Source organism: Mus caroli, unplaced genomic scaffold, assembly GCF_978045245.1.
Source record: "Mus caroli unplaced genomic scaffold, Mus_caroli_1 scaffold_9, whole genome shotgun sequence".
Classification (NCBI taxonomy): domain Eukaryota; kingdom Metazoa; phylum Chordata; class Mammalia; order Rodentia; family Muridae; genus Mus; species Mus caroli.
Genome location: NW_028227264.1, coordinates 73,560,519 through 73,586,267, shown reverse-complemented (window position 1 = coordinate 73,586,267; position 25,749 = coordinate 73,560,519). Strand labels below are relative to the sequence as shown.

Genomic DNA, 25,749 nt, shown 5'->3' with positions numbered 1-25,749 from the left:
GGGCTAGGTAGTCTGAGAGGACTAGTCCACAGGCAAGGAACCCAAAGATGCCACTGATCATATGGGATGAGAAGGGCTGTCCTGAGCAAGTTAAGACAGGAAACAAGTCAGTTGGCTTGTGAACAAATCTTGACTGTAAGATTCTTTGTTAGCTAAAACACCTGGCCGTTTTTTACATGTGACAACACTTTGTACACGGTATGCAATGTCCTACTATGATGATTCTTCCGACTCAGCCGGATAGAAGCTAGCCTAGGCAAACATGCTTCCATGAGTTTCAAGGACACACTATAGGTGAATACTGTTATAGTGTAATTATTAATGTAAATACTTCTTTCTGGCCCATGCAGTTGCTACAAGTCAAGGAAATAGCTAAGGAGACAGACCTGGAGACCTGCAGGTATCCTAGGATCCTATGAATGTTCTGGTCTCACAGGATCCTTTCTTTTGTACACAGCCCTGAGCAGGAACAGGCTTGGGCACGGTCACTGTTACTCATGTGGAGCAGGTCTGTCTGTCCAGGGGCAGAGGCATCCCTTTGCATCTAGATGTAGGGGCTTGTAGAGGACAGCTAGAGCTGACAGATGTCTGTCCACGTGAGCTCAGCAGGGGCAGGGCAGAAGCCTAGAAAGGGCCTCAGTTTCTACAACTTGTGTTTTGCATCATGAGCAGCATTTTATGGCCCCTGTGAGGAACTGTGGGCAGTGCTGTCAACTCCCAGATATCTCTGGGCTCAGGATGCCCTTGGCCCTCACCCTCTAGACCAGTAGTTCTCACCCCTTCTAATACTGTGACTCTTTAATACAGTTCCTCACGGTGTGGTGATCCCCAACCATAAATGTGTTTTCATTGCTACTTCATAATTATGTTACAGCTATAAATCATAATATAAATATCCGTGCTTCCCAGTAGTCGTGGTGACCCCAGAGAAATGGTCACTCGACCCATCAAAGGAGTCACAATCCACAGGCTGAGGAGGCACTGCTCCAGACCAACAAAAGGCACACAGCCATGTGACACTTTTCCCCTGAACCCAAAGATTCTGCTAAGGAACAGACCATCACAAAGAACAGCCACATATAAGGGCTGCCGGGCCTGTGGTCAAAAGCAACTGTTCCTTTGGAAACTTCCTCAAGAGAAGCATTTCCTACAGCATTTGAGATCCTGCAAGTGTTCACATCCTCAGCCCAGTCCACCTGCGAGCACTTCTCCTAGGCACTGTCAGCCACTCCTCGGTAAGCGGCTTACCAGAGTCGATTTGATTCCAACACTTTCAGCTGCCTGGAAAGCCAGGGTGAAGTTCCTTTTCTGTAAGAGAAATCATGTCAGCGGGGTGTATAGACAACTGAAGATCATGCAGGACAGACAGTAACCCTCAGGGCCTTGACTCTCCTCTGCAACCAGCTCCGGCTCGACCTACTTTTTCCCCCCCTTACTCAGAAAGTTGTATTCTTGCAAAAGGGCTGAAGTTAACTGGAGACAGACCCCCAAAGCTAGAAGCAGACACCTATCCAAAGATCATCCTCGCCTGTGGAATCTCCAAGGGTTTTCTACAGGGCTTGGCTGCCATAAAGCAAAGCAGGGGGAACCTGAAGAACCTTTAGAGTGGGACACCTCGAACCATAGCTTGGAACTACAAGATTGGTCATTTCTGAGGCCCATGGTGTAGAATAGGCTGTAAACGGAAGTGATGGTCCTGAGGTGACAGGAGGTTAGCCCAGGCTAGCTGGCACTTCCCTGACCATTCATGTTACCATTATCTTTCTTTTGGACTTCTTAAAGCCCTTGATCCTAAATGCTGTCAACCAAAGAGAGCCAACGACTCCCACTAGGAATACTGTTACATGGGCAATGGGTAGACCAGGGACTGGCTAGCTGAAGTGTAAACAATGAGTCCAGGGGAATGAGCCAGGACAGGCTATTGTGAAGCAAGGCTGGAATGAGTGGCCCACTAACCAGTGAGGCACCATCCCTGGTTTTGGCTCACCTTATCTTGGCTGTTCAGTTCTTGATATGGTATGTGGGCTGGGAGATAGGTATGAAGTAATGCGCAGAAAGCCAGCCCGTCGTTCCAGCTGCTGCTGAAGTTTGTGATGTCGATATTCTGAGGGAAAAGAAAAAGAGGGATGCAGTGTGATCTTTCAGATCAAAAGTATGATCGCTCAGTTCTCAAGAAGAAGGCAGGACACAGAACCCCACCCATGACCCCATCATGTGACCTCACTCTGGCGGAACTAGAGGGTGCTATGGGCCATGTCCAGTACTTACCCTGTGACCATGACTAGGTCTTTATGGATCCCTCATCCCACCCACTTACCTACCAGTTGCAGAACTGTGTTCCTGCCTGGCAAATCCTGGCTCTGAGACATAATCTATAAGGTGCTCCACACATGGAAGGCCTCTCCAAGGCCCGCTGTGGTAACAATACAGACTGCTAGATGTGAACGACAACCAATGAGAGTCTTCTTATTTAGTAAAGCATTTAAAAGGTCTTTAAGCTAGGAAAGTGGTCCACACTTGTAATCCTGGTATTCAGGCAGACTGTGAGTTCAAAGCCAGCTTGTAAGACATACAGCCATTGTAAGACTCTGACAAATACCAGCAACACTGAGGACTCTCCTATCTGCCTGCAGATTGTGTGAAGAGCTGCAGAGATTTGGCTTTGGTGAATAGTCTACACGAGAGCGGGATTTATTTATTTATTTTTTTGATTACACTGCTGCTCACTCATGCTCCTCTAAGGAACTCCAATAAACTCCCATCCTTCTAGCCACTGTGCATCTCAGAAGTATGCATACACAGAAGAAAATGTGCTCTGTACAGGGACTGACCTGTACAGTAATGGTGTAAAGTACCCCAAATCCATCAGGCCTTGGCACACACTTTATGAAGAGCTCCTCGTTTCACATCTCAGTTTATAGCATGCCACCTTCAACTGCATTAAGAGTCAGCCTCCTGAGGCAACAAGGTCCATCCAACTTCACTATGTCTGGCAGACCACGCAGCCACTGAGGACCCTTCAAGGCTATGGAGCTACAGGTTCACAGCTGGCAAGGCCCTTTACCACCTTCATTTCTTTTTATAAAAGGACAGATCCTAAGAACACCAGAGACCAAGCTCTGAGCTGGGAGGCTGTCCCCATGCTGGCCAGTGTCTCACAGAGTTACATGGTCCCTTCATGGAACAGCATGGGGCCAAGCACCAAGTGCATTTTCTTGTCCCATCTGTGTGCACAGAGCACTGACCTCTGGCAGCACTGTTACCAAACACACCTTGCTAAGTGCAGAGGCTCCGATAGCAATGGGTAACCTAACCACCTGTTGTTTCCCACTTCTCCAGTTGACATCAACCGTTATAAACTTGTATGGAGAAGGAATCTGACCAGGCTTGGAAGGATGGGTGGTATAAGCTGACATTGGCCATGCACCTGAACAGCAACTGAAGGGTGCTCCCACCCAGAGTGAACAGCAACTGAAGGGTGCTCCCACCCAGAGTGAACAGCAACTGAAGGGCGCTCCCACCCAGTGTTCATTGGTATCTTTCTTCCCCAAATGCCTGGGTCTGATTAGAAGCCTCTGTCTTGGTACCATACTAACCATTTTTCTGTTCTGGCCATTTTTTCCCCTCCCTTCCCCACAGTCTCTGCTCTAGCTAATAGCTACTACACCCAAGGGGTTTCTGATGATATCTAGTCACCTTGAAATAGATGGTGTGTAACAGTTGCCAATAGAAAAAAGACACCTCCCCTCCCAGACATAGATGTGTAGGCATACACTCATGTGTAGTTACCTCTCTGTCTCTTTTCTCATCTGAATCTTAGCACGTAGCCATCTAAGGTGGCCAGCTCCATCTGAGGAAAACTGGGACCTAGGAGATGAAACACTAACCCAGGGTTCTCTGCAGCAGAAGAGATCACAGGGACTGGAGCCTTTGTCTCAAACACTACAAAAGAAGCCTCTAAGTCTTGCTTAGCTGAAGTTTTCTATTACTGTCATTTTTGCAGCGCTGGGCTGGGAATCCCCACAAATGCTAGGCCTTGCTCTACCACTGGGCAGCTCACCCTGGAACAGTCTTAAAAGAGGGTGGTAGCTTGAGAGTTAGTTCTCACTGCTGGTAGCTTTCCTATATGGTACGTAAGACAAAGAATGGGCCAGGCCTGAAGGCCAGCATGGTATACAAGGCCCAGTATAAGATGAAACTGAAAGGTCTTTTGTTTACAGAATGCCAAGGAGCAAAGTCCACTAATAGGACTAAAATGAAAAGAAAAAAGGAAAAGGAAAACCCCTTTCCATGCTTCCAGGACTTGCATCCAAGTGACTAAAGCAGAAGCTGAGGCACAGGCCTCGTCAGACAGCAGGGCAGGAAGTGTCTTAGTGACATGCAGAGCTCTGAGCTTGCAGACCAGTGGCAGTATCTCACTCGAGGTCACTGAGTGCTGGAGAAAGACAAACCTCTTCTTCCTGTGTCGGTGCCCCCTTTCGCTCCCGAGGACACAGCAGTTCTCACAGGGCTGTGGACGTGCCTGGCTTCACTGCGCCTCACAGCAGAGGCTCCTGCACCCCAGCTGCCTGGCTAAGGCTGGCTTCCTCCAGACAAACCCCACCCTGCTGGGGGAAAAGCTGCTGGTGCCTCCTTACCCTGTTCCTCCCCTCAAAATAGACACAGGATATGGCTCCTGGATGGACCAGGGGTTCTGGGGTTCCAGGTGAGAGGTGCTTTTGATAGTTGATAACATTTCAGATCAAAATAAAGCTGGCTGAGGCCTGAGCTCCCATTCTCCTCCCTCTCTGTCTCCCCCCCACACCCCCTGGTGGCTGGAGATGAGCTATTTAAGTAAGGTGACCAAGGACTATGAGTCCATTAAGCAGTGAACCCAAGGAACCAGCTCAGACCTGCTCCCAAGAAACTCCCAAACACAGTGAGGAACCGTGCTAGGCCTGGACACAGGGGTGCTCCTTAGGAAGTGGGGAAAAGCCCACAAGCCTGAGACAGCAGGTCTACTGGCTCCAACCACTCTTGCTATTTGTAATAGACAGGGCTGAAAGTCTTGCTACAAATGTCTGCAAACACTAAGCTGGCTTGCAAAAGGGGAGGAGGGGAGCTCAGTGCTAGAAACAGAAGAGGGGAAGCCCCCACCCACGCATCCACATGTGAAGCTCTTCATGACATGGTTATGACAGTCCAGTGATATCATGACAAGATTGTAAGCAGCTTGGAGAAGAAACACACTGAATAATAAAAAAATCATACCAAGTTCCCAGAGCAACAGCTTTTCCCTTCATCACCCATGCCCAACAGCTCCTCCCTGCAGATGCTACCATCTGTTCCTAAAGCTGGACTGTGAGTGGGCTCCAGGTTGGCAGGATGGGTGGGAAATCCTGGGGCCTTCACCAAGTCTGTTGCCACCAGAAGCAACCTCTCACTGCCTCTTTCACAGTCAGGATGACTGAGTGAAGCAGGCACAGTCTGATGTTCTGTCTCTGCAGGTACAAAGCTGAACACCCTCCCTCAGGTCAGCATCAAAGGCAGCCAGACTTGTCTGCAGACCGCTGCTCTATATAGTCAGTCCTGTTGTCACTTCACCTGCCCACGGTGGCCAAACAAAACGGCACCTATGGTTTTCTTGGCAACTGGTTGGTATAAACTTAAACTGTTTGTGACTCAGAAAAACCCAACTCAACACCACTGTGTGAAGCTTGTAGATGGGGGAGGAGGGCCAGGCCTCACATTTCCTGAACACGTAACTGATAGCAGCTGTCCCAGGCTTCAGGAAAGTAGATATATAAATGTCAGTCTACTCTGATGGTGAACCACTAAGCCTTTAGGAGACACCTGAAGAGTCTGCGTTGTCTCTTCACTACAGAGAAGCAGGTACTAACAAATCCAATCTATCATCATTTGTGCCACAACAGCAAGACGAGTATGGCCTCCTCAAGTGGCTCTGTTTTCTGCAGGCCTAAAATAAGGCTTTATGAGCTTATCATAGAAACTTCAAGGAAAAGACAGACACAAAGGGAAAGGGGAACGAATCTGGAAGGAGCTGTGTGTGTATGTGTGTGTGGTGGTGGTGGTGGTGGTGTTATGATCAAAACACATTGTATGGAAGTCTCAAAGAACTAAATAGAAGGTAAAGGGGATTTGACTGACAACCTGAGGAGACAGTGATGACCTCAGGTCCACACCTAAACGTGAGCTTACACGTGAGCCAGCACCAGGACCGGGAACTGTACCTGCTAGATGACGAGAGAGGAGGGGTGCTGGATGCAGTTGCTCTGAGGATCATTTACCCATTCCACAGACCCTCACCTGAGGCCAGGCCCTGGAGTAAAACAGAAGCCCACATGTGGACCTGACATAGTCCAGGGCCAACAGAAGGTTGCCCAGTGAAGTGTGGTTGGGTGGACTCCGAAGAGCCAATGGGAGCTGGAAGGCTGGGGCTGTGTTAGGGGGCTACTGACTGTAGAGGCCTGTGGCAGCAGAGAAAAGGGAGTTAGGCTATGAATGTACGTGGGAGCTGAAGTAAATCCACATGGAAACAGGTTAAATACGTAAAAGGGAAGTGCATGGAGTGCCAAGGGTAGCCCTTAGCTTCTCTTGGTAGAACCAAACACCCGTAGTGACCTTCACAGAAGCAGGACTCACTGGACACAGGGTTTGCGCATACATGGAGGTACATTCTGAGTGTGTTAACTTTAAGGTACTTTGTAAATAGACAGAGGGGGCCTAGAGGCATGGGTGCAGGGGTCATGAGAGAGAATTCAGTGAAAGAGTAAGACCATCGGTGTCCCCAGTGGAATCACCCAGGAGACACAGTGGGGCAGTAAGGGGAAAGGAGACCCTGGAGCTCTCCAAAGCAGTGGACATGCTGACAAAGAGCATTAATGGGGGCATGAAGAGGACCAAAGAACTGAAGAGGAACTTGTACGCAGAGGAAGAGAGTGCTGAAGAGATAAGGGCTGTGGTGCAGCTTGGTGGTAGGAACTTTCCTATCATTGCATGAGGGCCTGGGTGTAATCCCCAGTACCACATAAATGAATGGAAATACACACACAGGCAGAGGGCAAGCAACGCAGTAGTACTGCTCAGAAGCCAAGGGGACAGGAAACCTCTGCACTTATACAGTGAGAGCAGCCACTTGCGAGGCAAGCACAGCACAAAGGCCACTAACCTGCAGCGGTGCAACCCTGCCAGGCACTTTCCCACAAAGATCTCCAGTGACATTCCTAGTTTTAGAAAGTAGCTTCTGGTGTGTAAGACGAATCCTAATCTTCCAGGGCTGTCCCCAGTGTCTACACTGCAGATTAAGGAAGGGTAACAGGCTGAGGATGTTACTCCCCAACCCCTACATGACAGACAGCCCATCGATGTGCTGACCAGCCAATCCCATGGGTGTGGAGACGGGTCTGAAGGCAACTTGCAAGAGCTGGCTCTCTCTCTCTCACCACGTGAATCCCAAGGATCAGAATCAGGTCATCACGCTGGGCAGCAAATACTTCTCCCTACTGAACCATCTCACCATCCCCCAAAATAGTGTTCACAGGCAACACTGCCAGGTGATAGGAACACTGGCAGGTTCCTATCACCTACATTAGGCAGCCCACAAGTCCCTTTGCACCTCTGCCTTCCTCCCGCAGTCACAAGCACTTACCCACACGCATACACACAATTAAAATTAAGATAAATCTTGGGGTTGGTTCAGCTTTTAAGCGCATGTGCTGTTCTTCCGAAGGACCCAAGTTTGGTTCCCAGCACCTACATCAGGCCTCTTACAACTGCCTGTGATTCTAGCACATTCAATGCCTCTGGCCTCCACGACAGCTGCACTCAACTGTACGTATGCCACACAGACACACATAATAATAATAAAAAATATAAATCTTAAAAAAAAAAGAAATATCTTAAAGGAACAACAACGAAAGAGAGCAACAGAGGCTGGGCAGGGTGGCACTGGTGCATTCCAGTATTCGAAGGCTGAGGCAGGGAGATGCTGAGCGTGTGGCCAGCCTGGGAAACAGAGTGAGCACCTGCCTCTTAAGCAAACAAACCAAGAGGGAGCTGAGAAATGTACTAGTAGTTATAGTTCCAGTTTTAGTTCTGAATTCAGACTTTGCACTTAGTTTTCCCATCGGTTTTGGGCTTTTCAACTTGGCAGAGCAGTTAGTTCTGTGTCTGGAGTAGGACACAGAAACGAGTTTGTGATGTGTATGTACATAGGAATTCGAGAAAGGTCCAATGAGAGCTCACCTGTGGTGACACAGGAAGCCAAGGCAGGAGGAACCAGGAAAGGCCAGCCTGGGCTACTTAGTGAAACTGTATCTTTAAAGAGCCACACACAGTTTCCTCCAGGAAATGTCTTCAATGTGAATAGAAAATACTTTTTCCTTGGTTACACATGATGTTACCTGTCACACTACCTTGGAGGTCCTGGAGCAGAGAAGTCCAGTCCCCTGCCCCTTTACATTTCTATGGCATGAGCCTAGGGGAAAGGCCTGCTAGTGGCCTTCAGATGGGCCTGTCTTCTTACCCCTTTAAGTGCAAGCACTGGGAGTTTAGGGGTAGGATATGAAAGCCAAGACATACATACATCTCTCAATATATTTAAAATGTCACAAAATACTGAAAAGTGGGGACTAGGGAGATGGCTCAGTTAATTGCTTGCCATGTGAACACAAGTACAAGGTCCTAGCACCCACACCTTGCTGGGAGCAGTGGCATGCGCCTGTAATCCCAGCATTGGGGAGACAGAGACAGAAGGATCCCTGAGGCTTGCTAAACCAGGGATCCCTGACGCTGCTGAGTTCCAGGATCAGTGAGAGACCATGGTTCAGAATAGGGTAGAAAGCAATTAAAGACGATATCTAGCATAGACCTCTGGCTTCCATATGCATATACACACAGGTATAGACAAACAGGTGTGCACACACTCATACACACTCTCATACACACTCAGATATACTCACACACACACACACACACACACAAATTTAAATAAGGACCACAGAATACAACCCTAAAGACCACATGTTCTTTAAAAAGCTATTAAAGGTCTGATCTATTTAAGGAAATGCCATTTTATGGGCATCTGGCAAGACGCCAGAGGGCATGATTCATCTTTCATCATCTACTTCCGTATGCTCTTGGCTATGGAAAGCAGAATCTGCAGAGCACACGTGGTACAGCCATCTTCACCAGCAAACAGTTTTGTGGTATAAAGTGAAAAAAAACCCAAAAAACAAAAAGCAAAAAAACCAACCAACCAAAACCCCCAAACTACAGCAGGAGCAGGAGTGAGTTACTCCAGGTACCTACCTTCATGCTGGGGGTGGGGCTTGCAGGTTGTTTGGGAGCCTGGGTAGGATATGCTAGGGGGTGTAATTTATTAAAAAAAAAATGAAAATAATCTCTTTCTAAACCCCTCCCAGTAAGGCTCAGGGGAGATGTGAGAGTCTCCCTTTCCTTCCGGAAACTGAACCAAGCTGCTCTAAGGTAGGGGAAAGAAGATGCACCATGAAGTCCAGATGTTGGGTCCTGCTGTCACAGTCTGAATATAAACGATCTCCACAGGCTTGTTTTTAACAGCTGCTTCCTGGCACTATTTGTGGAGGCTATAGAAATTTCAGGAGGTAGGACCTACCTCTGGAGGAAGGAGATCCACTGGGAGTGAGGACTTGAGGCATAGTCCTCATCATCAGGAGTAAATAGCCTTCTCTACTACACAGACTAGCTGCTTCATGTTCTGCTCAAACACATGGTGCTAAACAGCCATGAAACCATTAGCAAAAATAAATCTTTCCTGCTGAAGTACCTGTCAGATAGCCACGGCAGAGCTGGTGAGCCTGCAAAGGCAGGGCCTGCTCTCTCACTGGAGACCCTTAATCCTCACTGCATACCACAAGCATCTGCTAAGGGTTTCCTCTCCCTGGCTCAACCCTAAAGCCAACTATTTTAGAGAAAGTCATGGTGTTGTTCTCTTTTAGGTGATGTGGGGGAGAACCAAGATCAGGTAGAAAGCGCACTGGACAGGATTGTCCAGAACATGCACTGTAAGTTCATGAGGATGCTCACAGGGACACACCCAGCCCAGCCTAGAAGCTAGGAAATCAAGGAACTCAAATAAAAACATCTCTGTAAAGAGGTTTTATGTTAATGAACTGGAGCCTGCTGGAGTGAGAGGAAAAGAATAAGTGTAACACAATGAGGAGCAATGGCACCTCAGAAGATGGACATTCCTACTGAGCCGCAGAGCTTCTCAGCTGAGTTCTGCTGGGCGTGACTAGGAAGCAGATCTACCCTCCAGTTCACAAGGGACAGAAGCACTGGGAGTAATGAGAAGAATATACAATGTGGGATACAGCACACAGGACAGTTCTTTTGATATAAACCGAAGATAGAAAGAAGGAACTTACTGACAGAGAGACTTTTTCAAAGCTCACACTATCCAAATGTAATGTGGAACCTTATTATGTACGTGCATCTAATCTAAGCAAGTCAATAGTATAGTCTGAGCTACAATGAGACTGAATGGCTGGACTTGGCTTTAGAATCCTCCAGGTGGTGAAGGGATAGGAAGATCCTACGCAGATGATGGGTGGCTGTAGGGAATGCACAAGAAAGCTTCATTCCCACCACAAGCAAACTTACAGTACTATCTAGAAAGGAAACCTACTACCTGGCCAACTGTTACCTACTGTAACTTGTTTCCCTGAAGAAGCCATTAAAGTAGTTAATACACTTATGAAGAAGTGTTCAATACCACTAATTTTTCACAAAATGCAATTTGAAGCCACCACAAGATGTTACTTCATACTCATCAAGATGGCTATTAAAAACAGCAACAGAAAATAAGCTAGGGGTACAGTTCGGTGGTAGGCTCTATGCTCATACATGCAAAGTCCTGCGTTTCATCTCCACCACCAAAACACAAAGAAATATGGCAGACACTGAGGACGAGCCTCACAGGTCTTCAGCAGGCTACCATGGCCACCATGTGACGAGCAAAAACTGAACACAGATGTTCATATAATCAACTAGACAGCAACCATCCAAGAAGCATTCCTCACAGCGGCCCCCGTAGGGAAACAGGTTGCACATCCACCAGTGGTCAAATAAAATGTCATTTTTTCTATGCAATAGAATATTTGTCAGTCATACAGAGCAATGGCGTGCTGACACGCTACAACATGCATACATCTGGAAACTAAGTGAAACACTTACAAAGTGCATTAGTAGTTGCCAGGTACTGGAAGAAGGGAGCACAGAGTGACAACTTCCTGTGTGGAAGATTTCCACAGGCAGCTAATGGAACGTTCTGGAGCTAGGTAGTGGTGATCCATGTATAGCACTGCACACATTATTAGGACCGCTGGACTATATATATGTAAATGGGTAAACGGTAATTTTGTTACATATGTTTTCAGCACAACGTTTTTAAACCAGCAGACACTGTGCAGTGCTGTCTACCCAGCATCTGCACGTGCCAGGTAGAGCTCAGTGTAAGGTCTTTTGGAGTATTTACTGAAAGGTCACATAGCTTGCGTGTACTTGATTGTTGATAGACATGTATGGGAATGTATTGTGGACAGCCTTAAGAAATTACTTCTTAGAAATAGAAAAGCACCAAGGGGTGAGCGTCAGAGCAGCAGTGGCTCTCTCACCACTACAAGGCTGAGCACCCAGAGCACGGCCAAAGAACAGACACTCTCCCCCAACCTGTTCAAAGCGGCAGGAATGCCACCAGGACATGGCTTCCAATATATTGAATCATCACAAAAAATAAGACGTTATGTTTGGAGGGGGTGTTAATGGCTTTCTAACTTTTTTTCAGTCAAATTAACGTATTTTGAGGGGAAGTTCAAGGCAGGTTCAGGGCAAATGTCACTGTGAAAAATAAGGATCCTGCCTTTTGCTTCCCATAAACCCTTCTAACAGGGAGTAACTTTTTAATGGAGGAGCACAGAAGAGTGGCAATGTCTGCTTCCTGAGAGCTCAGGAGATTACAGCTAGAAAGAGCCATGTGCTGGCCAAAGCTGGTGGCTGGGTTGCTGCCCATTAATGAACTAAGGGCAAGTTGTAAGCAGTTTTATTAGCAGCTTAAGAATTAGTTTTGTCTTTCTTAATTAACATTTCTACAAATTTGCTATTTCCACAGACTTAGTTTTGTTTTGGCAGAGTTATTGCTCACCAAGATAAAATTCTGACTTCCCAGGGCACTCACAGTGACCCCCAAACATCTGCCCTGGAGTGTGTTCTGGGAAGAGCTTGGCAAAGTAAGATGGGAGGGTGATGGTGTGGAAGTCATTGCCTATCCCAAACTCCTAAGAGAACAGGCATGTTTTAGAGGAAGAAAATTAAGCCTTCCAAAACATCTCCGTTGGTCTGTTTCAGTATATTCTTGGGGGAGGGGAATCATCAGTCTTGTATTCAGGATCTGAAAGTGTGGGCTGTGAACTCTGCCAAGGCATCTTACTCAACCAACACAGAAGCCTTGTTCAAATGCACTCTTCAAGAAGGCTCTTCCATTCATGCTACAACTTGGGTTAAGAGATGCAGCTCTTCAGAGGCTCACTACTCTCCTTTAAATCCAGGTGAGTCCTATGGATTTGAAAACACCTTCTCCGTAGAGCATTACTGAAAAGGGAAAGTGAGATCAGAGCATCACACATTCCAGCCTCCTATGGACGGGGCATCTCTGCACTATGTTGGCCACTCTGCAATAGCTAGAAGAGCTCGCACACATGGTTTTTCACTCTTTCTCCCAAGGAGAAGGAAACAGTAGCCACATATGAGGACCAAGTGGGTAAAACATGCAGATCCTCTTGTTGAAGGTGGGCACACAGTGCCTTCTCTTGTTCACAAGACAGGGTTGATTCAAGCAAAAAACAGAACACACTGCTTCCTCACCCTCAGGACAGGCTGCTGGGTACCAAAAGACAGCCACAATGGTTTCCAATTTCTCTTCTATAGCCATGCCCAGAGATGAAGAAAGCCTCTATCATGGGCCCTCAAAGTATACATTCAAGAGAATTACACTTATATAGCTTTGCTTCCCAAAGAGACTCTGCAAAGCAGAGCAGTATACTGGCTGGTTTCGTGTGTCAACTTGACACAGCTGGGGTTATCACAGAGAAAGGGGCTTCAGTTGAGGAAATGCCTCCATGAGATCCAGCTGTAAGGCATTTTCTCAATTAGTGATCAAGGGGGGAGGGTCCCTTGTGAGTGGTGCCAAGCCTTGGATGGTAGTCTTGGGTTCTATAAGAGAGCAGGCTGAGCAAGCAAGCAAGCAAACCAGTAAGGAACATCCCTCCATGGCCTCTGCATCAGCTCGTGCTTTCTGACCTGCTTGAGTTCCAGTCCTGACTTCCTTGGTGATGAACAGAAGTATGGAAGTGTAAGCCGAATAAACCCTTTCCTCCCCAACTGCTTCTTGGTCATGATGTTTTTACAGGAACAGAAACCCTGACTAAGACAAGCAGAAAATCTGATGGTTTTCTAGTGTTAGCCATGGTTTGCTGAATAATATGCAGAGTGAGAAAACATCAAGAGAAGTACAAATTCAGAAACAAAGTCCAGAGCATCTGAAAGCATAGAGAGCCCAAGCCCAGAGCATGCTACTAATTAACTCAGTGTATAGTGAGCAAACGTGCACCACTGCACTGACAGTGAGCTGCTCTGTACACCTGGACACCCACTTCTCTCCTGGGCCTTACATTTCAGGAAGGTACCTGTTTGCCTCACCCCCTCACACTGAGCTGGCACAAGAGACTTGGAAGGACCACTGATCTCTCTTGCCATGATTCTTCCTAGTTCTAAAATGCTGCATTTAGCCTGACATAGCAAACCCAGGCCACCAAGTACAGATATCCTTGATGTAAAAATGCCTGTGGTCTCATGGGAGCTCAGAAAGGAAATGATCTCAGGAAAGAGATGCTCTATGTAGCATGCTCACCTCACGATGAACCTCTTTTGTTGTTTACAGCAGGAACCAGGCTGTTTTCTTAAACCTGTGAGTGTGTTACTCTGTACACCTAGAGTCATTCTGGCAGAAGGAAATGGCTTGCTCCTGCTAAGCCCCTAACTCCACAATTCACTTTCCTTTAACATAAGATTGTTAAACCTCAGGAGATTTTCCTTTGGACCAGATACAACAGACACCACTGTTCTGCTGGGCAGAGCTGACCAGGCCTTAGAGGGAGCAAGTACTCTACCACAGCCACCCTATGTGTGACACTTGATCCCGGACTCCATACTGTTTCTGATTTTATTTTGCAAATACCAGCTGTCCTTGCTGTTTTCTTGGTATACAATACACTATGCACCAAGATGTAAAGCACTAAAGACCCGAAGGGAAAAGAAAAGGCAACACAAAGCTAGATGTTGATTTCAGTCAAAAATATTTATAATGACAAATCTGAGTCATTAAAAAAACAGTTAAATTATGCCCAGGAAAAGGCATAATTCTAAAAGGCTTGGAAATAATAGTTTCAAAAGTAACTGACAGTTCTTGAGGACAAAGGTCACGTTCTAGATTACAAGCTGTTCCTGCTTGTATTTCATTACCTCTCTGGCTGTCCACAGTAAGTGCTAAGTACATAGTTCATGGTTTAGAACACAAACAGGAAAAAAAGTTCTTCACAAGTTGAGAAGCTTAAAGAAGTTGGCACCACAGAGAAACTCGCAGCAAGCACCCCACCACTGAGGTATAACCCCAAACTATCACTGTCACTCGGCACCAAGACCGCTTGTCCCAGCTTGCTCGGTGCTCTCAGCAAGGTCATAGCCTTTGTTTTCTTTAAACTGAATTTCCTCTGAGGAACGTGGAGATGAAAGCTCTGTGCACTGTAATAGTAGAGACTCAAAACCCATTATCTACAATCTGCTTCCTTTCCCCACAATCTGTTTTGTCTTCCATCCTTTCTAGAGCTGCCATTACCAATTCTGGTGAGACATCCTCCTCTTGGGGAAGGTGTGTGCTCTTTGCTTTGCTGTCTCTGATATTAGGCATCCTGGATAAATCAGTGTGACCATGCACTCTGTCTTTAAGATGCTTTTAAATTTTTCTATCACACACAATCCTCCCCAACTTAAGAGCCTATTGGCTACAGTGTTCACCTTAATGTCCTAAACCATACACAGAGATGAACTCAGACCTACACGTATAAACTTTCCAGAAAAAAAAAAAGAAAGAATTCTCTGAGATCTCAGGTTAATCGAACACTTATAAATTAAACCAAAGTATCCATAAAACATTTCCCATTAAAATAATTTCAAAAATTAAAAGCTATTAAAATAAAAACTGGTCCTTCATAAGATATTAAGAGTAGAAATGACAAGTCATAGAAAGTGAGGGATGTTTGAAAGTCAGGTATTTCATATGAAGGACTTGAACTCAGAATATTTACAGAAATCCTAATCAACAAACAACATAAAATAACAAATTAAGCAAAAGAACTGTACAATTTACGGAATAAAATATATGGTATCAAACAAGAATATGGAAAGGTGCTACAGGAACTAAAGCCCAAGGAAACTCTACTCCACACTTCTGAAGGCCATCAAGAGTCTTGTGAAGATAAGAAATGAGCAGACCCCTCCAACACTTGTGGAAAAGCAAAGTGAGACGGCCCCTCCCATAGACAAACTGGCAGCTTCTTAACCTGCCTCTCCTCACCTCAGATCCCTGTCTTTACACGTGCACTTAGATAGATGTGTAGATATGCTCTAGTCACTCCCCAGACCCATACACTCAAACCTGAACTTCTATGGTGATAGCGTAAGGAGTCAGGGGTTGGGCAAGTGATCAGGTCAGGAGAGCAAAGCCCCAGGGAATCGCTTTAGTGTCCTAAAAGATCCGAAGTTGAACATGGCGGTGCATGCCTATGACCGAGAGAGAGAGAGAGAGAGAGAGAGAGAGAGAGAGAGAGAGAGAGAGAGAGAGAGAGAGAGAGAGAGAGAACGAGAACATATGTGCACACTTATGTGATAGGTAGGAAGATTTCTTGAGTTTATCTCCAGAGGAGGAGGAAGAAGGAGAAGGGAGGAGGATGAGGAAAGGAAAGGAGGGAAGGAAGGAAAAGAGGAGAGAAGAGGACAAGAGAAAAGAAGGAAAAAAGAACCCCAAGCCAGAAATAATTTTGTTTATAAATGATACTTTATAAGAGCAGCTAAGCTGAGCTGGCTACCATATGAACATATGCACATGAAGGTACCTAGTTTTACGTATAGTAAACAGTAACTGGAAATAACCCAAATGCTTGTTCAATGATGAAGAGACACCTATGATACTGACTACTACTCAGAAGAGAGGGAATGAACTATGGACACCACAAGAGAACTGATTCTCAAAAATAATGCTACGTGAAAGAGGTACTTTCCAGTCTGTAAACATCTATTTATAAAGTGCACAAATAATGCACAATGACAGCAGACGGAGGCTGCCTGGCAATGAGGGATGAGCTGGGGCCTGAGGGAACACACAGTGCGCGAGGATCTTCATGTACTATGTGTCTAATGCCTGTGGTTACAGTCTAAGTATATAAATGTGATGTTACTAACCTAAAATGCTATATCTAGCTTATTAGTATTTACCAATTACGCCTTAATACATTTATTTTAAAAGGCATTCCACGTGCACAACAAACAAACAAAAACTATTCAGGTAGCTCAGAAATCCCCAGTTTTTAAATCAGAGCCATGTCAACAGTGCTGGAGTGCACCTGTAACCCCGAGCCTGGAGACCAGCATAGGAGGGTTTAGGGTCAGCACAGACACAGCCCAAGTACCTCAAAGGTGATGTCTGACGGGCAGTGGTGGCGCACACCTTTAATCCCAGCACTCAGGAGGCAGAGGCAGGCAGATTTCTGAGTTCGAGGCCAGCCTGAGTGAGTTCCAGGACAGCCAGGGCTACACAGAGAAACCCTGTCTCAAAAACAAAACCAAACAAAAAACAAAAACAAACAAACAAACAAACAAAAAAAACAAAGAAAGGTGATGTCTGATGAAGGACAATGTGGGTGGCAACTGAGGGGCAGGGCTCACCTCCTTATGTGCTCCAGGACACTAGCTACAAAGTCCTGGAGACACATTCGGATTGAAGATGTGAACTGCTTTCCTCAACTGTTGCTTATGCTCGCCTTCAGACTGCTGAACTCCCCCAAACTGTTGCTTCTTCTGAAGTAAGGGTTATTTTTAAAAGGAGTGTAAGACTACTAGCATCTCTGATGACTTATATAAGAGAGAGCCGTCTCTCTGGGCATATAGCTATAGCAATCTTTCTAGATTCTCTTTAGAACCTGTCACATACACACACCCCACTCCCACCCCACCCCACCCCATCCCCTGCCACAAGATGTGCCTGCTGTTTTCCTGCCCCCTGTCAACAGGTATCACTTCATTACTGCCCGTGAAAACAGCATGACAGAAAGGACACTGTAACCAAGGAGAAATACTTTTGCCTGTCTCTCTGAAGACACTAGTGCCTAGAAGGCAGGTATAGCTAAGAGAGGCTATGTACAGAGGCTCTGTCACAGCCATTAGCCACCAACCACCAGTCCTGGGGGAGAAAACTAAGAGATGGTTCCAGCCCCAGGCAGTACTGAGCCACCTCTGAGGAAACTAAATGAAGAGAGATACCCATTACGCTCCACCCAGACTGCAGAGTGATGAGCTAAACAGATGAAGTCATTATCTGAAGCCATTAAGCTCTGGATGGTACGTGCAGATGAGCAGGTCAGCCTTCTTTCTCTCAGACCTAAAAAACCCATTCCGAAAAGAAACCTTCTCTTTCCCCTCTCCTGACAATGCCTAATAGCTGATTGCCCTTTCTATAATTATTTATCAGGAGGTGACAATCTTTATAAGTAAGCTGCTTCTACAAATGGAGAGGTCACCCTAAATACCCAGGATGTCCTCAGGCTAAACTCATTTATGAAATCCAAAACAATCATGTATATAATGAAATCAATGTGTCAAACTTCAGCTCTTCTGTAGCTGCCATACCATTGAGCTAAGATCCAAACTAGATGAAACACAAGAGTAAATGGGGACTGTGCAGATGTATTTACAATGATATTTTTTAAATTATGTGAATCAGATATTTTAATGATCTTCCTTTTAGTAAAATTAAACAGATCTTGAAAGTGTTACTTAGCTATTTCCTCTATTTCTTAGCATTGCTCGTAATAATACTTACGAAAACATACTGAAAAATCAGCTTGCTGCTGGGGTGTGGGCTAGCTCAGTGTATAGGCAGTAGCTGGACCCCCCCCCCCCCGCCTTAGCCTATAAGTCTCCAACTTCTGAGGCTGGAATTTGAAGTGCTGATGCGGCAGTTATCATCTTCCTTATTTCTTTTGAGAAAGGACCTTTATATTCTAAGTAGCTATGTAGCCCAGGCTGGCCTCAAATGTATAATAATCCCTCTACTCAGCCTCCAAATACTGAGTTCAAGGTCATGTGCCACCAAACCGAGATACAGTGTCCCCCTCCCTTTAAAGACAAATTCATGCAGTTCAGGCTGGCCTCAACCTCACTCTGCACTAGAAAACAGCACTGGACTCTAATGCTCTGTTTCTTCCTTCCAAGCACTAGATATATAGACATGTAACACCACGTATGGCTTCAGTGTCTTGCTTTGCTGTTCCTTCAGTGGTCTGCCGTCTTTGTTATTTTATTTTTAATTGTGTGTATGTGGGTATGTGCACACATGCAGCTATCCTCAGAATCCAGAAGAGGGTGTTGGATCCCTTAAGGAAATCCACTCTCAAGACAATTATTTTAGAGTGAACCAAGAACAATGGGAATCAAGCATGTCACTCTAAGCAGCAGCTTTGTTCTACATCATGGGTGGAAGTTACACACAGGCAAAATGCAGGGAGAATGAGCCAACTGCGTCCAGTGGAAAGACAGACAGGAACCTAGAAACCTATTCAAACCCTGTAAGCCAGGCTCTCTTCTGATCTTTCAGGAACCCATTGGCGAAGCAATACTTATGTCCACACAGCTATTCTTGCTGGATGCTGGCCAGGACTGTCAAGCAGTTGGAAGGAGATCATTACCAAATAGTTCCCCAACTTTATGGCCCTTGAATGTACATCAAAATATTTACAACGAAGAACCTCTAAGTAGGCATTTAAGAATTGGTCTTATCATTTCTCAACTCCTGAACCTGTGCAGGAAACCAAACTGTGTCAGCCAGGGAGAGGTTAGTGACTCAGCAGGGCCATCCCTCTGTGCTAAGAAGTACACTTGCAAGGCATGATGATGGCTCACACCTCAACTCCAGCACTTGGGAGACTGCAAGCTTGAGGACAGCCTGGGCTACAATCTGAGAGCCAAAACACAGGACATGAGCAAAGTAATTTATGCAATGGTTCTAAGACATTGACTTTTAAATTGTAGCACGGACATTTCTGGAGACAGATGCCGTCAGTGCTGTCAAAATGATGTTTAGACAAAAATGCAGTAAGTGCATTTGTTTCTGGGAAAAGTTTTGTTTCCGCACTGCTATGTTTGGCATTAAAAGGAATCCCTGAAAACAGGAAGCAGCTCTTTCACTGCACTGTGACACGAAGCTATCATCTAACCTCTGCAGTGTACAGGAAAAGCCCTGAAATCTGGGCTCTACTCCCTGAGGTGTCTTCAAGCAATGTGAGGCTCTCTTCTGTGACTGCTCTCTAGGTGACGCTCTCTCACCATCAGGGTGGAAGACGCTACAAGAGAGCTCTATTCCTACCTCACTGTGCCTGCCACATGTTAGCTGGCACACTCCACAGAGAGAATGGGTGGGGCTACACAGTGGGCTAGTCTTTGTTCAAGTATTTTTAACCCCTGGAACACAGTAATATTTACAAACAATAAGACCGTTTCACATATTTGGTTTCCATGTAAAAGACAATGTAAAATGAAAAGATGTAGATTTTTAACTTGGATTTGGTTCAGACTGAAAGCTTATCTACACTCACAGCTTTTTCATTTAACTCTGGCAAGGAAAGGGAACGAAGCTCTGCCTGGCTCTGCCTCGGGAGCTGTGTTGTAACCCTGTGCCTAACTTTCTCTTTCTACCTCTCTGGTCTGCTCCTAACTCTAATCATGGAGTAAAGGCGGTCTCAGGCAGAGAAAGGAGGAAGAGGTCAAATGGGGTGGGGGGTGGGGGGAAGCAGCATTCGGTCCTGTCTTTCTGAAAGACACTTAAGTCCTCTCAGAAAACTGTAAGGGAAGAAAGAATAGAAACAAGAACACGGGACAAGTCGGGGGAAGCAGCTTCTCTATTCCTGTGGAATCCTCCTCTGCAATATCGTGTGGACCCAGGAAGAACGGGAGGAACCTAAGCTTTGGAGGCAGTCTCCTTAGGCTGAGTTGCCTGCACACACGTGACGCACAAAGCCTAGAGAGCTGAGCATGCTCACTTGATCATGTCTATCAAAAGCATGTCCTCTTCTCCTGCTTGTCAGGGAATGGTCTATGGTCCCAAAGGGCGTAGCAAGGTTTATGTGTTAACCATTTCTGACTAAGCTGACTCTAAGTCACAGAGGTACACACCCCTAAAAGAATGAAGATTAAGTTCCTGCCTTTGATTTGCTTAGTCCAAAGAGGGCTGAGGTTAGGGGAGAGGAATCCCAAAAAAGCATGCTAGGAGATTTTTGGCTGTGGTAGAGCAAAAGATAGACAAATATTTCTCCTAAAAATCAAATCCAAAAACAAAATTGGCAAAAAAATAACTATTAAGAACACTGGAAATCAACTAAAGGCAGATAACAAATTAAGAAGTATTTTTCAGGAAAAGTGGCTAAAATATGAAGTAAAAATAGTGAGTGTGGTCCCCCGTTAAAAACTCTTTTAAAAGCTCTTTTTTTTTCTAATACTATAACCTCAAGTTTGTAACACACAGAGATACATTGAGATTGACAGTGCAGAGCAAGAAAAAACAAAGCTATACTGGGGCAACGTTGCTCTTCTTTCCTTTCCCTTTTTTCCCTTTTCCCTTTCCTTTCCTTCCTTCCTTCCTTCTTTCTTTCCTTTTTAAAAAAAATTTTAAAGAAAATTAGGACAACCAGTAAGTAAATTATGGTAAAATTTTATAGTGTAAACCTTAGAGAAATCATTAACAAAGATACTAATAAATTATCTGCCATCAAAAAGAAGCCCAATAAAGGAGCTGGGTAGATAATTCAGTTGGAAAAGTGCTTGCTTGCAAGCATGAGCACTGCAGCTTACAAATCTAGGCACAGGGGCCATGCCTGTGATCGCAGTGTTGGGAAAGGAGAAACAGGAGGGAGGACTCCTGGGCCTTGATGGTCAGTCAGTCTAACCTAATCAGCAGACCCAAAGTCAATAAGAGACTGTGTAAAAGAAAAGGAGGAGAGGAAGAAGAGGAAGGAGGAGGGAGGGGTGGAGAAGTGGTTAAGAAAATGTAGTACTCTTCCAGTAGACCAAAGTTCAATTCCCAGCAGGCATGACAGATGGCTCACAACTACCTATTAACTCTAGGCCCATGGGACTGGACTCCAAGGATACCTGCATGTGTGCACATTCCCACATACACATAATGAAATAGACTAGCAAAAAAGGTGAACCACTCAAGGAACAAGGCTGAGCTTGACTTCTGCCCTCCACATGTATAAAGAAATACATGTGATAGGCACAAGTATGCATGACTGTGTGTTGTGTGTGTGTGCGCGAGCACATACATACACACACACACACACACAGCATAACCATTCTTAATGAATAAAAGAAAATGAAAATCGAAATATTACCAGATAAAGTAAAATTAAGAATAAAAATAACAGGGATGAAAAGCAAAACCATTTCCTAACATCAGAGGCAAAGAGAAAGAATCCTAACCATGTATGGGCCAGTAAATCTCTGGAGTTAGGCAACTACTGCACAGCTGTAATCCTAGGGTGTGGTAGTACTGAGGCAAGAGAATGGCTTCAAGTTCTAGGACAGCCTGCGATACAGAGAGAAACCAACAACCGACCGACCAGCATCAGAGTGCCCGAATTGTTAGAACTACAGGTAGAGAAAGCTGCAATCACTGTTAAGAGATTCTAATACCTTCCTTTCAACAGGTGACAGAGTAAGCAAACAAAAACTACGGCTGGGAAGCCACGAGCACTACTCTCAACAAATGAGACTGAACTGTCCTCTGTCTACACAGCATCTCTCCAGCCACAGTAGATCAGCAGCCTCTGAATATTAGCAAAGCATATTCTGAGTCCCAAAGGAGTCTTAAAAAATTCTGAAAGGATTCTCTGGGCACACTGGAATTAAACTAGAAACATGAAGATCTCTGGAAAAATCCTCAAATATTTAGAAACCAAATGCTACTCTTCTAAGTAGCCCATGGTCAGCCCATGGGTCATAAACTAAATTAATCACCTACTTGACAGATTAAGATATGAGAGTGACTCCTATCCAGCAGTCTAAGGCCAGCCTAAGCAACATAGCAAAACTCTGTTTCGAAATAAAATTAAGTAAAAAAAGGAAAGAAATGAAAGAAATATTAAAGAGTTTTCTGAATTAAAACATAATACACCAAAACTTACAGAATGTCAACAGAAAAGATAAAAAGTTTCAAATCAAGATAACATCTTTCACCATAAGAAACTGAAACACAATGGGCCTTTCTCAGTTCCATCTTAAAGTAATAAGAAAGAAATAACAATTGCAGTGGGATCAATAAAACAGAAAAGAAAAATAACAAAGAATATAAAACCCAAAACCAAACACTGATTCTTTGGTAAGACAAATATATTTGACAAACTTCTAGGTAGATTTATCTGAGGAAAGAAGACACTACATAAATCACACTCTTAGATACAGAGGATCCTATAACATCATGAAAACCTCACCAACAACTCAGATGAAACAAACACACATGCAAACCAAGTTCACTCACAGACAGAGATAGAAACAGTCTAGACTGTTAAAGAAGTCAGATTTTGCAGTTAAAAACTTCCCGACAAAGAAAACCCCAGGTCCACAAGCTTCTCTGGGAAATTCTATTAAACACAAAAAGAACATAATGCCAGTTTTACACAAATTTCTCCATAAACCTCAAGAGGTAATTCCTAACAGTTTATTTGAGGGAGTCAACATATCTTTTGTTTGTTTTGTTTTGTTTTGTTTTTCGAGACAGGGCTTCTCTGTGTAGCCCTGTCTGTCCTGGAACTCACTTTGTAGACCAGGCTGGCCTCGAACTCAGAAATCCGCCTGCCTCTGCCTCCCAAGTGCTGGGATTAAAGGTGTGTGCCACCACTGCCCAGTTAGGAGTCAACATATCTTGATACCATCTGACAAAGTATAAAGAAACAATTAGAAACAAGATGTTCTAACAATAAAGAGAAAATATGAAACTCCACTAACCACTGAAATTTGTCCTTTGTATACAAATGATTTAACATTCAAAACTCTGTAATTCTATTAATAAGCCAAAAAGGAAAACCACAGGATCAACTCAATAGATACAGATAAAAAAAATTGGACAAAACCTTTCCTTTCCTTTCCTTTCTTTCTTTTCTTTCTTTCTTTCTTAAGGGGGTATTTATTCTTTATTTTATATGCATGGTGTTTTTGCCTGCATATCTGCCTGTGCACTACATTCATGCCCACAGAAGACAGAAGAAGGCATTTGATAGACACTTAAAAGCTGTCACAAAGGTGCTAGAGACCAAACCTGGGTCCTCTGGAAGAGTAGCCAGTGCTGTTAAACACTGAACTATCCCTCCCCATTTTCTGGGATAGGATCTCACTGTTTAGACCAAGCTAGCCACAAATTCATAGAGATCCCCCTGCCTCTGCCTCCCAAGTGAGAGCTGAGATTAAAGCCATGCACCACCACACCTGGCGCATTCTTGATGTTTTTTTGATTTTTAAGAAATATATCCAGAAAATGTTCCAACTGGTAAGAAAGACACATGCTCTACTATGTTCATAGCAGCCTTATTTATAATAGCCAGAAGCTGGAAAGAACCCAGATGCCCCTCAACAGAGGAATGGATACAAAAAATGTGGTACATTTACACAATGGAGTACTACTCAGCTATTAAAAAGAATGAATTTATGAAATTCCTAGGCAAATGGTTGGACCTGGAGGGCATCATCTTGAGTGAGGTAACCCAATCACAAAAGAACTCAAATGATATGTTCTCACTGATAAGTGGATATTAGCCCAGAAACTTAGAATACCCAAGATATAAGATACAAGTTGCAAAACACATGAAACTCAAGAAGAAGGAAGACCAAAGTGTGGACACTTTGCCCCTTCTCAGAATTGGGAACAAAACACCCATGGAAGGAGTTACAGAGACAAAGTCTGGAGCTGAGACAAAAGGATGGACCATCTACAGACTGCCATATCCAGGGATCCATCCCATAATTAGCCTCCAAACGCTGACACTATTGCATACACTAGCAAGATTTTGCTGAAAGGACCCTGATAGAACTGTCTCTTGTGAGACAATGCCAGGGCCTAGCAAACACAGAAGTGGATGCTCACAGCCAGCTATTGGATGGATCGCAGGGCCCCCAATGGAGGAGCTAGAGAAAGTACCCAAGGAGCTAAAGGGAACTGCAACCCTATAGGTGGAACAACAATATGCAATAACCAGTACTCCGGAGCTCGTGTCTCTAGCTGTATATGTATCAAAAGATGGCCTAGTCGGCCATCACTGGAAAGAGAGGCCCATTGGTCATGCAAACTTTATATGCCCCAGTACAGGGGAACGCCAGGGCCAAAAAGTGGAAGTGGGTGAGTAGGGGAGTGGGGGGGAGGGTATGGGGGACTTTTGGGATAGCACTGGAAATGTAAATGAGGAAAATACCTAATAAAAAATATTTAAAAAGAAAAAAAAAAGAAATCCTCAGCAAAGAAGTAATAAAAGGAAACCTTACTTACTGATGCCATCAAGCAAAAATTAAGTAAGTAAGTAAGTAAGTAAATAAATAAATAAGGGTAAATGTAGCACTAAATTCAAGGTGTGACAAGTTGACAGCCAAAGCTAATTAAGGCATAAGAAAATAGGGTAATGTGGATCCGTCTTTACTAAAAGCTTTGAAAAATTGTTAGATAAGATCAAAGGGTTAAACTGAGGTAGGGGACAGGAAAGTAGAGTAGAGGAGGAAATATGGGAAGGGGTCACTAATGAAGACCTGAAAGTCACACAGAGACAAAAGAAGCAAACACTAAGAACATAGAGAAAACAAGCAAGTACTGACCCGCAAGATTCATCACTACTGTCTAGGTTTCATGTGCTGCAAGGTGCTACACAAACATACTACTGGAAGAGAAAAGCAGCCAGGCTTACTTAGCTGTGAACCCTGAGAGATAAAATGACTACTGGCCTGGTAGTGCACTACAAGCCCACTAATGCAACAATGTCACAAATACCATGGGAGAACCAATCACTTTCCGGTCAACTCTACAAAATGAAACCCATACTTGGCACTATTATCAGCCAAGAACCTGTGGCCAGACAGGTCTTGGGCCCTAGAGGAGACCCTACTACTACTATTCTGCTAAATGGACACAGTATTAGGTTGACTCCTAATGACTTCGCATTATATCCATAGATTAGTGCAGCTTTTAAGCCTCGAAGAAGCTTTATGTATGCGGCAGATGATGATTAACACAGATCTAAAACTAGTTGAGAAGCAGAGAATAAGAGTCTGTTGATGGGAATTTCTGGTTTTGTTGGAGACTCAGTTGTGTCATGTGATGCTTTTCTGGAAGCTATCTGGTGAAAGGGCATG

At 44.7% G+C, this 25,749-nt stretch overlaps 1 protein-coding gene across 1 annotated transcript in view; it reads right to left on the bottom strand.

Moving 5' to 3' along the window:
• Positions 1-25,749, bottom strand: part of Specc1l (sperm antigen with calponin homology and coiled-coil domains 1 like) — a 103,145-nt gene that overhangs the window by 3,053 nt on the left and 74,343 nt on the right. The window contains exons 14-15 of the mRNA XM_021173800.2: positions 1,988-2,104; positions 1,249-1,308 (exon numbers count right to left, since the gene is read on the bottom strand). Coding sequence (XP_021029459.1) covers positions 1,249-1,308; positions 1,988-2,104 — 177 coding nt within the window. The remainder of the gene's footprint in view (positions 1-1,248; positions 1,309-1,987; positions 2,105-25,749) is intronic.